The sequence below is a fragment of the Labrus bergylta genome, chromosome 23, assembly GCF_963930695.1.
Source record: "Labrus bergylta chromosome 23, fLabBer1.1, whole genome shotgun sequence".
Lineage (NCBI taxonomy): Eukaryota > Metazoa > Chordata > Actinopteri > Labriformes > Labridae > Labrus > Labrus bergylta.
The window spans coordinates 16,257,677-16,270,465 of NC_089217.1; the positions used below are offsets into that span (position 1 = coordinate 16,257,677).

General features: G+C 40.3%; 1 protein-coding gene across 5 annotated transcripts in view; it reads left to right on the forward strand.

Moving 5' to 3' along the window:
• Nucleotides 1-12,789, forward strand: part of LOC110004475 (NXPE family member 3) — a 60,075-nt gene that overhangs the window by 12,769 nt on the left and 34,517 nt on the right. For 4 of the 5 annotated variants that reach the window (XM_065951433.1, XM_065951429.1, XM_065951431.1 and 1 more), the window contains 4 exons: nucleotides 365-660; nucleotides 928-998; nucleotides 1,116-1,322; nucleotides 1,404-3,065. In XM_065951433.1, the coding sequence (XP_065807505.1) occupies nucleotides 365-660; nucleotides 928-998; nucleotides 1,116-1,322; nucleotides 1,404-1,957 (1,128 nt within the window). In that variant the 3' untranslated portion in view covers nucleotides 1,958-3,065. Of the gene's footprint in view, nucleotides 1-364; nucleotides 661-927; nucleotides 999-1,115; nucleotides 1,323-1,403; nucleotides 3,066-12,789 lie in introns of those variants that run through there. The other variant, XM_065951430.1, reaches the window with a different exon arrangement.

Below are 12,789 nucleotides of genomic sequence, written 5' to 3' on the forward strand. Positions count from 1 at the left end.
TAGATAGTTGCAAAACTAAGGGTCCGGATATTATGTTACGAGCCAATTTACAGAGTACTTGTTGCAGTGGCCTGGGATTAGAATCCACTCTTGGCCTTTTGCTGTATGTCACCCCCCACTTTCTCCTCCCAACATTTTCTGTCTGTCTTCAGCTGATATAACAGAGAGAAGAAAACAAGTTCTACTGGCCAGCTAGTGGAGAGTTTACCATATCAACCAATCTCTCTTAAGTTAAATAAATTAGCAACTTCAGTGGGCTGAAGCAAAAAAAAAAAATAGTTATGAACTATCTAATTATACAGGTACTGTACATGGGGTATTTCTTGTATGTATAACTTTAAACTTTTGTTCTTTGTTTTATGAGGTGACCCTTGTCCACTCAAGTGAGGCTGTCACAGTTCTACGTAGGCTAAACAGAGATCATCCTGATAGGGTTCGCTTCCAAAGCGTCTTCCGCTCAGGCTCAATCTCTGAATCTACCATCTGTAATGTTTGCCTACGCCAAACCAGCCAGCCACAGTGCAACTACACTGACCTCCATACAGGTGACCCGTGGTTCTGCTACAAGCCAAAGAATCTGAGCTGTGATGCCAGGTTTAACCACATGAAAACAGGATATGATAATGTACTCAAGACCGAAGAGTTGAAGCTCTTTCAAAGGTGATGAAGTTTAAAAAACTACTTTTTTCACTTGATGAATACATACAAATATTAGAGCTTACTATGTATCTCCTGATTTAAATATGTCTAGTTAATAACAACGGACATTTATGAGTAAATCTAAAGGTATTTATATATCTTTAAAGCCCAAATATGGAGGCAGAGTAACTTAATGCAATTAAATCTTTACCTTTTGGTAAATCATGTTTTGACAGTGATTATATTAGTGTGTGTAAAGTACAATATATAATGTGAATTTTTATACAGGAATGTCAACCTGAAAGTCTTCATTCCGGCTTCAGGACCTGCCAGTGTCACTGTGTTGCCACGAAGGAAAGGTAAGCATGATCTTTCCTACTCTCACCAATAAAAATCAAAACTGAATGAGCTTGAGACCTTGACAGTTAAAGTGACTTGTGAAAGAGTACATACAACCTTTTTTCAATTCTTCTCAGGGCAACCTGCAGTCAATCAAGACAGTGGGAAGTCTGGACTCTCTGGGTATTACTACCAGGGTGTGTGGAGATCACTAGGTGGCTTTAACGTTAACCAATTCAACAACGACTCTGCAATCAGCCAGTGTTTGAAAGGCAAGGTGGTCCACATGTATGGAGACTCAACCATCAGGCAGTGGTTTGAGTACCTCGACGCTTCGCTTCCAGGTATCTGTTCCACAGTTATTGTAGGCAAAATTTGGTTCATTAATATTGCAACTTAATCTGTTCCTTCTGTCACACTTGCAGAGGCTAAGGCAGTAAACCTGAACAGTCCGAAGCCAGCAGGACCTTACATGATATGGGAAAATGCAAACAAAATCATGGTAACGTACCGCATCCATGGTCTTCCTCTTCGGATTTCAATAATACCAACCAGTAAGGAGTGTTACGTTTCCAAAGAACTTGATACGCTGGTTGGTGGTACCAACACAGTTGTAGTTTTAGGAATCTGGGCCCATTTCAGCACTTTTCCAATTGAACTTTACATCAGACGGCTTCAGAGCATCCGCAGGGCAGTGGTCCGTCTGTTGAATAGGGCTCCTGGCACACTGGTGGTCATCAGAACTGGGACCCTCCAAGCTATGCACGTTGGTAATGTGATAAGCAACGGTGACTGGTTCTCGTTTCAGGTGGACAAGGTGCTCAGAGCCATGTTCAAAGGACTTAATGTCCAACTGGTGGATGCATGGGATATGGTTCTTGCTCACCACTTGCCACACAACATTCATCCAAAACGTCCCATCATTAAGAATATGGTTGATGTTCTATTGTCCTACATATGCCCACAAAAGAAGAGATAGCTGTTAATTTCATGAAGGAATTTTAACAATTCAGGAAAAATGCAGCTCTTGTCAATCAGTTTGAAGTCAAATAGCTCTAATAAAAACAGGCGTGTGAAGATTCACATTAACCCAAACAGCTCATTGAGCCAGGTACTTGGAAATTTGGAAATTTAAATACATCTGAGCTCAAGTCTAAATTTACCATACCACAATAAGCTAAATTTACCATTTAGTCCATTTACTCCATAGAATTGTATGAGAAGTTACTATCTACCCATTAACTAATGGCTAACTAGTAGTTAATTCCCCATTAACTATGCAACAATTTGTGTAGTTACATTATCTATTAAATTATAATTAGCTACTCTGGAACATGTAATGAAGAAGTATTCACCATCTACCCATTACTAAATACCCATGACATGAATTTATTCAGCCAATTTACATGAAAACTAAAAAACTAAACTAAAATAATCCATTATGCCATCCAACCTTTGGCTGCTCAATTGAAAAAGAAAAGTCAGGAGAATACCTCGGCTTGTGAGGGAGCGTCTCCTATTCACCTCATTCAATCATGTAACTATCTTATTAAACATTAAGTGGACTTTTTTTATTCAATGTGTTAATCAGCTAAAGTATGGATCCACTGTAGTCAAATTATTCATGAGCTTAATTTATTATGTGAGTAAATGTTTTGTTGCTTTGATTATTAATCATGTCCTCTCTGAGGTAAAATTTCTATTGACAAAGAAGCATAGCATGTTTCCTTGATGTCTGATGATATAGTTAGGTCATTTTTATGATTTAATTCAGGAAATATCCTACATATGGGACCTTGAACTTGATCCTAGCCTGAATGGTTGGATAATGGACTTTTTACCAATAGGTGGCAGTGCGTGACAGTAAATGGTGTTCTTTCTATCCTGATCTTTTCTTCCACCAGCTTGTTGTCTGTCAGCCCTTCTGTACATTATGTACACTAATGAGTGTTGCAGCATTTGTGTGTGTGTGCTGTTGTATGTGTACATATTTCATATTTTATATGCTGCAGCTGGATTGCTTCTACAGAGTTTCGTTGTATAAATTTACAATGACAATAAAGATCAATCAATCTATCAAAAACAGACACATTGGGAAATGTGTTGATGTTACTTTGATTGTCAGCCTTCTTGATGGGGGAGAGCAGGGTTATGAGGCAGTTGTGGATGACTTTATGGCTTGGCATGATCAATCTTTTCTTCATTTCAATGTGTCATAAATAAAACACATGATTATTGTTTCAAGCAAATTTTCACTTTAAATAAGTAGAACAATTTGTCCATGGAGTCAGTGTTTTTTCTTATTACAAGCAAAAAAAACTAACTCCATGGAGTTTCTTCTTATTTCAAGTGAAAATTTGCTTGAAACAAGCAAAACATGTGGAAATCAAATGACTTTTTAGGTGATGTGTCTTATTTTAAGTGTAATGAGATTTGTTTTGACTAGAAATAAGACAAATATTCTTGGTAAGATTTAGAGTTTTTGCAGTTGACAGCAGTGGTCACCAGCTTATTTGTACAACTTTAGATAGAGGTAAGACTGGTGGGGCGCTGGTGGTGCAATGGTTAGGGCGTGCGGCCCATGTATTGAGGCTGTCATCTCAAGCAGGCAGCCCAGGTTCACATCCCGCCCATGGCCTCCCTCCCGCATGTCGTTCCCCACTCTCTCTCCCTGGTTTACAACTCTATTCACTGTCCTATCACTCCATTAAAGGCACAAAAAGCCCAAAAATAAATCTTAAAAAAAAAGAGGTAAGACTGGTCCTTTAACTGTGGTTAGAAAAATGTATATATAGCACTTTGAATTTGACACTGACAACATAGAACAGTACTGGCAATATAAACTCTTCCAGGTTTGAAGATCTGTATAGCATTACAAACACTGTAATTTATGAAATATATCTTTATTGAAATATTAACTCAAGTGTGACTTTTTTTCCACAGTGCCTTCAGCTGTCATATTTGAATTTTAAAGAGATCATACATTTAAAAGAAAAAATCTACCTTCTTTTACTACAACGATGCATCTGCCCTCCACATGTAGAACTTGAGGATTATATAAAAGATGACGCTGCTAAAGTTCTGAGTGAGTGTGCACGCACAGTTTTCTTTTGCTGTCTAAGCAAACAAAGCCGTTTTAGGCCAAATCCATTACCTACAATCCACTCTTCAAATACCTCCATTCAGAGATGAATTCTGTTCTAAAATCTCCATAGTCTTTGTAGTTAGATGCCAGTTCCAAAGAACAACTGCAGGTGTGAGCCAAAGGTGCCCTTGCGAACTGTGGCTGTTCTGCTGTGAATGTGACTTTAATGGTCTTAGATAGGAACAAGTCAGACCCTGTGCAGTACCTGAGGAATAGGCCAAGCTCCTTCTCATCTCTTTTTCTTACAAATCTCAAGAGATGATTTGAGGTAGTTTGTTCTTCCAGTGACATAGATCCTGGTAACTTGATGGTTTTGGTAATGTTTCTTGCCTTGGGTTTGAGATCATCCAGAATGTTCTTCAGTCCTTCCCAACTCATGGATTGTCCAATAGACCTGGGAATTGGCTTCAAACACTTTATGATAAATGCTGGTTCTTGTACCATCTCTTTGTGGGCTATTTCCTCCACCAGACTTGGCAGATTTTCTTCAGTTGGGAGTACACAGCAGTTGTGACTGCTGAGTATGCTGAGGAGTTCATCCATATCTGCCCCTTTGAAGTTGCTAATTGCCTCAGTTAGCACATTCTTCTCAGTTGCGCTGATATAGTTGAAGAAAGCCTCTAGTAGATTGTCTGAACAGGAGAGAGATAGAGCCTCTGTAAGGAATGGAGGGGGAAGTTGGACTGGAAAGAACTGAAATTTCTGCCATCCAAAGGCCATGATGCGAGCAACAGCAGTCCACTCTTTCTCTTGGAATTTGTGGTGCAAAATTGGGATAAAAAAAACAAAAAACGTTCAGCATAAAACACTATACTCTTATCTTATCTGGCTTGTATCTATTGGGTTGTATTTATATCAAATGTGTTTTCCCCTCTAAATTAATCTAGTTTTTTGCAACAAACAATCTTCTCATAATGGTGGTACGCAGTCTAAAAAGTTTGAGAATCACTGTTGTAGTTGGTTCCACAGGTCTTTGATGCATAAAACATATCCCAGAAATCAGTGAGGCAGTCTCTGGTGACCCCACTCCCAACTCCAGCCTCAGCCTCGCCACGTTCAAACACACGCCTGATTGAAATATTAGCATCCAGGATGCAGTTGTCTGTAAATGCTTCAATCATGTCCACAAGACAGTGTGCTTTGCGGATCACAATGACTTGCTTCTCCACGATATTCTCTGGATTTTCAAAGAAATCAATGGCAATTGTGCTGGTGGAACTTAAAGCCTGCTCAGAATCCACAATGTGAATAATATCTTCTTCCATCTCAGCTACCACTACTTCTTCTATTTGATTTTCAAAGACTGTGTTTGCGCCGCTTTCTTGTTGGCTGTTAACTAGCCAGGAATCTGGACTTACTGTGGTCTTGACGTGTAGAGGTGAGTATATCAGAGTGTCATCAAGACCATCGACAAGTTCACAAGGCATGTTGGTGTCATATCCAAGTACAATAACTTCATCATCACTGGAAAGATCTATAAGAGGCTGGCCTGATGTTTGAGAAGAAGGAGTAGCTTGGAATGTTGAGGTAGTATTGGGACTGCTCCAAGAGAAAGGCCTACTGCCGTACCGAGGTCTTTTGACAGGAGTGGGGGAGAGCAGTGATGGATAAGGATGGAGATGTATGTGTAGCTGGCCCAAGTGTGTTGGATGTGTCAGGTGAAAAGGGCATGTCTGTTGTTGCATCACTAAGCTCAGAATCACTACAATGTTTTGGCTTTGTACAGAGGTATAGTCTGTGGATCTTGTAATTAGTTTGCGCTAACAAACTTCAAACTGTGACACTACCCTCAAGGGGCTCCTCAGAACCAATGACATAAAGTATGCACTCAAAGTCTTCTAATTTGCCTTTCGTCGATGTACCGTTGGGGAAAGTCAATGTACCGTTGGGGAAAAAAGTGTTTTCCCTTTTTCAAGTGTGGTGGATACAGTATCATCTTTGCTTACAACTATCTCTCTTGTCCACCCCCAGTAGGCATTCTTACTTGTTTGTACATAATCTTGGTAGTTCAACCAGCCAAGTTCTATTTTCATTGTCTTCTATTCAGCATTCTTATTTCCACGGAGTGTAGGTGTGACGCACACAAAAGGTGTTGTCACATTTTATGTTTATAACTGGTTTGTTTTATTTTATAAATAATATAAAGGTGCACTTTAATATGAGCCATGTTGGCCAGTGAAATATTTATTTGAAGAAGAGTTTCAATTTAGAATAAACTGCACATATCAGTGTTGCCAGTAGGAGGCAGTGTGGCGCTGTGCTTCTCCCTTGGACGCTCTTTGTTTGCAGACTCTCGTTGCTTCTTCATTATGCTGAGAGAAGCTGCACTGAGCAGAAGCACTGTCGTCTTCCTCATCTTTCTCCTGTTTACACAGGTTTGTGAAGCTTTTAAAACATGTCAACATGTAAGAATTTGGTTTAAAACTAAAAGCAAGTTAAGTCGAATTTGAAAGTATGTTTTAAGAATGGTTTTGTGAAGAAGCAGGGACTTTGTGTGTACTCTGTGTCAAGTGCAGTCTAAGATGGCGCTGCCGATTATATCGTCTTTTTGGTTATTTCAAAATTCTGTCAAATTTTTTGCTCCAGTACATTTCATTTAGGAATAAATATAGTTAAGTATAGTTAATATTATTATGTCAGTCTTTGGTTCATGCATGTTTTTGTTTGATACTAGCAATGTGCTAGTTTCTCTTACCTCATATTTTAAGTAAAGGTAAACTATCTCAGTTTAATGGCTGAATAAAGATTTATTGAGGTAATTTTCTACTATTCGCATTTGGAAGTATGGTGAATTGTGTACCTATGTTGTTTGTGGATTCTGTACAAAATGCTGTAATATGCTGTCATGCAGAGAAAATACAAGTCAGAAAAAAATACATTTATTTTGAATATTAACAAATAAATTATGCTGAGAGAAGCTGCACTGAGCAGAAGCACTGTCCTCTTCCTCATCTTTCTCCTGTTTACACAGGAACCTTATTTGTTTATGGGTCCCAGCCTGAGATGGTGGATGGAAGTTTCATCTTCTCTCTTAGTCTATTTATTAAAGTTTGTTTCCTTTACTCTGTATTGTTTGGCCTCAGCCATGTGTGCTGGACAAAGGACTCAGGCCTGTATCGCAGTTCTCAAGCCTGACTAGAGTTATTTTGGAGGGAACTAAACAAAGGAGTCTTAGCCCAGCACCCCCCAACAACAACTAACAAATAGGTGTGAGGGGTGGGGGGTGTCTGAATTCTCTATCCTCATTGGAGGAGAACTGAGGTAAACCCCCAGCAGTTCCAGTCTTTAAAAGCAATCGTCAGGCATTGCTTCTTTCTCTTCAAGTGTGGTCTGCCGACAGACACAAGAGGATACCCTTTTTGCACATGATGGACATCATGTCCACCAACATCCCCAAAATCAGGGGTGAGCAGACAATAAAAAAACAGACAATAGAGGGTGTATTAAAAGTATTTATCATGAAATAACCAATAAAAACAGCTATGTATCTAATCTAAAAAGTCTTTAAAATGTATACTTCGTTGCACTGAGGCTTTTCTGTCAGTCTTAAATTAAATGCAGCATACTGAATGAATACTCTATGTTGAAGCCAAATAGTTGATTTTGTGATTTAATGGATATTTTGCATTTGTTTATCAATTTTGAGTTGTTTATTTATTATTTAAATGAATTATTAATTAATGCCGAGTGGTTGAGGAAAGGACGGTGCGTAATACAAACTCCGCCCCACAATTGCACGAGCTAGAATGAATATCAGCTGTGCCCAGTCAGGGAACTGGTTTCCCAGGTATGCAGTCACACTGTTTTTAGACCGCAGCAAAGCAGCCACAAAATCTACACAAAAGAATCTATCGCCAGGTAACGCACCGGCCTGTGTCTCCTCCACCCCGGTAAGAAAGAATGCTAAAATTTTCTGTTAAGAAGAGGAAAAAACAACCTTAAAAACAAAGGAAAACTTGTGGTTAATTGGGCGTGTCTAGCAGCGCATATCCTGGAAACCTAATGAAAAGTATTGCACTTATACTCTACATAGCAAGAAATATGAAAAACTGCAGTTTTATTACAAACCTGGGCATGGAAAAATAAAGACCCAGAACATAAATCTAAGGCGTTCTTCCTGCTCGTCTGTTTCATATTTTTTACACACGAATGTTTAAAAAGTCCAAACGAAGAAATGTATTAAAAAAAACATCATTCTAATGAAATCCAAAATTCCAATTACATTTTTACCTAAGGAAAAAATGAAGCAGTGTTATGTTCTGCTTGTTTTCGAACATTTACAGTTTAGCTTACTGTACGTGGTAAAGTAAAGTGGTTTATTTAAAAAACACTTTTCTTTTTAAATCCATTCTAAATTGTATCCTCATGCTCAAGAAAAATTCTTCTTAAGCTAAGAAAGAAAAGCAAAGGGTTTTGTATTTTACAAAGGAAAGGCAGGAGTTCAGATCTGGACAAAGAGTCTGGGTAGAAAAACAAAAAAAGCAAGCTGGAGTCATCAGAGGGCCGTCCCAGACGCCAAGGTCTTACAACATTGACCTACCATAAGGAAGTCTGCAGTTTTTTTAACATTGATCTTTAAGTGGTGGTCGCACCACTCCACAAAGTCCTTCACAACAGGCCCGTGATCGACCTCTCCATCCTGGAGCAGACTGATTAGAACAGTATCGTCCGCAAACTTCAGGAGATGCCTGTTGTCATAGGTGCTTCTACAGTCGTTTGTATATAAAATATACAATAAAGGGGACAGGACACACCCCTGTGGTGAGCCTGTGGATAACAGCCGCTTCTCGGATAGGGCACCATTCGCCCTGACTGCCTGAGGCCTGCAAGTTAAAAAGTCCAAGATCCATTTCACCAACCCAGCATCAAGGTTAAAATTGGACAGCAGTTTCTTTGCTAAAATGTGGGTTGGATTGTATTAAAAGCTGAGGAGAAATCTACAAATAAATGCCTCGCATGTGTGTGTTTTTGTACCCTCAAGATGTTTATATAAATAGTTAAATAGAGTAATAGTGGCATCATCCACACCTCTGTTTGCCTGATATGCAAATTCAAGTTTCAAGCAGGCCCTGAACATGATTGGTCAGAACTCTTTTGACCATTTGTCAGAGTCAGAGCCACAGGCCTCAGGTCATTTAGCTCTTTTGGAGATTTGTTCTTAGCCACAAGTACAACAATAGAATCCTTCCACAGCTTGGGGACCTTGTGCACAGTAAGTGACAAGTTGAAAAGATCTGTAAAAACATCACATAACTGATCTGCACATACTTTAAGAAATTTGCCAGTGATCATATCTGGTCCGGGGCTTTACCTAATGTTACATTTAAAAATGGATCTGACAGAATGAACACTTATACTAGCGTTAGAAGGGGCCTGAGAGGTGGCAGCACCGTCACTAAACATGTCGAACAAGTCACCACATTTGTAAAATCATATTCATCATTAAAACGTAGATAAAAATCATTCAGTGCATTTGCAAGCTCTGTCTGTGATTTAAAACAGTCCATGTTCATCCACCCATTTTTCTTGTTGTCCTGGTCAGATCTGTCCTCCACCCTATTCTTATATTGGAGCTTAGCCCTCTTGATTTCATGTCTGGCCTCTTTCTTCGCTTCTGCTATCTCAACAACCCCACCATGCAGAAACATGTCCTGTTTCCTGTGCAGTGCATCCTTCACTGCTTTAATTAGCCTGGGTTTACTATTTGGAAACACCTTAACATGTTTTGTGGGGATGATTGAGTCTTTAAGATAAAGAATATAAGAGGCGATCACCTCAACCCTCTCATCAAGATCGGCAGAATCATCATTAAAAACATCCCAGTCTGTGCTTTCAAGCGCTCCCTTAAGTTCCTCAATAGCACTTTCAGTCCACATCTCCACTGTCCTTGTGACTACTATACCTCTTTTAAGGAGAGGTTTGTAGGTAGGGGTAAGAAGGATGGTGTTGTGATCAGAAGAGCCAAGAGGGGGCAGGGCAACCGACTTATATGCACCTTTGACTGAACCATAACACAGGTCAATAGTTCTGTTCAGTCTGGTGGGGCAAGAAATATACTGGTGAAAGTTGCTCAATGATTTCAAGTTATAGTGATTGAAATCGTCAAGGATGAAACAAGGTGCATCGGGAGAGAGGGACTGTAGTTTATGTGTAATTTTGTGAATAGTATTTACTGCATTCCTCGCGTTGGCTTTTGGAAGTATCTACACGATAGTAACGAATATTTGGGGAAATTTGCGGGGGAGATAGAAGGGGCACACAGATACAGACAGCAGTTCAATGTCCTCAGTGCACACAGTCTCTCTGACAGTGATGTTCTTGCACCACCGCTGATTTACATAGAGGCAAACACCTCCCCCTTGGGATTTCCCTATGACGTCAGGATTTCTGTCAAGCCTCACCGGTGTCCAAAAACCGCTGAGAGTTAGATCTGTGTCCAAGTCCGAGGAAGTAAGCCAGGTCTCGGTGAAAGCCATGATGCACGAGTCTCTGAATTTCTCCAGATGAATGATGTTGGCCTGGATCTCGTCAATCTTGTTTCTGATGGATTGGGCATTACAGAGCAGCATCGAGGGGAGGGGTATACGGTGGAGATTCAGAGGCTTGAGCCTCTGTCGGACACCACTCCGTCTCCCTCGTTTCCATACGTTCCCTTTGTTGTCCTTTTTGTTAAAATCATCCCGATGACGGGAGATATCCGCTGTTAAACAGTCTCTGGTAATTAGGTTGCGACAGTGGCTGCTGTCGATACCTTAGATCCAGTAAAAATCCCCGAGAATACTGAATCCGGCCCGTATGCGATCAAACAAACACTGAGCCACAGCCAACAAAGTCCATGTGATGATAAAGAATAAAAGCTCCATACCCAGAAGTGTGCGGCGAGCAGTGAGATATAAATCAGGTTGTTTCTGGTCGATTATACACTGACGACATTGGAAAACAGACGAATAAAGACAGACCACTACTGCTAGTCGCAACTCGCGCAGTGCCATACAGTGTCAAGTTTATGTGACCAGATTGGTTATACTGAAAGGCGGCTAAACGCATGTGCAGGAGTCAAGGTAACGTTGTGATGTCCCCAAACGTTGGACATGAGGTTGTTTGGTTTTTCGCAAAGTTTTAGCTGAGCGAGACTACGCACATGTGGTTACAGGTGAGTGAAATTGTTTTCCATCTGTTATGTTATGATGCAGGGATACTTCGTTTTATTAAGTACATTTAATTAAAACCAGTGAAATGTTGCTGCTACTATAGCAGTTGTATTTGCTAATCGGACTACTTTACTTGCTTATCCGTCTTCAAAGAAACCTCGCGTTTCAAGATGTTTTGACCCTGCTGTATTGTATTAACATTTGTTTTTGTTAATGTGTTTTCTATTCTTAAAAGTACACTAGATCTCTGCCTTTTGGCTGGATAGTGACTACTCTTCTCCCCATGGGAGATTCTCCAAAAAGCTTCTACTTCTTTTTACCTAAGTGCAGTGCTTGTGAATATGACATTAATGACGCTTCTGTCAATGTAGACAAGATTGAAGATTTTTATGTAAATTAATTGTGTACCCACACGTGTAAAACCTCTAATTTTGCAGTTGGCTACATCGCTTCTTGTAGGCAATCTAACCTTGTAATGTTTTTCACCAAAACATGTGATCGCTCAAGCCAGCTCAGCTGTCTAACGAGGTAATGGCTGCCATGCCTGCCCAAAAGGTCTTTACCGCACTCTCTACAGACGAGGCTACAGACACACTCTGCTTCACACTAGCCTCATCCCTGAGCAAACTCTGCCCTCTGGTGTCCAAACCCGCTCGCAAAACCCACCCTAGCCCATGGCTCACTGAAGTCATAAGAGAGCGAAGAGCAGGGCTGAGGGCAGCAGAGTGAAAATGGCAAAAGTCCAAACAGTCCGCTGACCTTAGACTTAGACTTAGACTTTCTTTATTGTCATTCAAACTTGTACTTTACAGTGCAGATAAGAACGAAATTTCGTTGCATTTGGCCCGTTGTAGTGCAGGATAAAAACAGCAGCATGTATTTACGTATAAAAAATAAAAAATAAGGTGCAGATATAAATAGATATAAAAAGAAAAACTATGGGTAAAAATACTATACAGATAAATATATTGCACGTTATATTGTGTTTTACAGTCCAGTGAGGTAGTCCTGTGTGGGGGTTTGAGGGGGAATGGAGGGATTATTTTTTCCTGTTCAAAAGTCTTATAGCCTGTGGGAAGAAGCTGTTACAGAACCTGGAAGTTCTGCTTCGAAGGCTGCGGAACCTCTTTTCAGAGTCCCCCACTTTCTATTGTGCACAAACAAGACTTTATAACATGTAGGGGGGAAAAAAACACACAACTTTGAGAAATGAGGTCTGGTTGACCGGTAGCTTTGTTAAGTTGGCTGCCCGGCTACCAGCACTGTTGCTCGGCTTGACTACAGGACTTCCGTCCGCCAGGATTTTGAACTTGTCAGGCCCGGGGCAGAGGGCTCTCTGTGGGTGAAGTGTCATTGTTTGAAGACAGGGAGTTATGTTAAACTGTAGCAAAGAGATGAGCAGCAAGTTCGACCCGGACTCTCTAAGCGGGGACGGCAATAGTACGAAGTGTCAGGCTGAGAAAGCAGGTGCAGAGGGATGAGTTGGAGCACGTAGCCCCAGAGCTAGCACTAGCT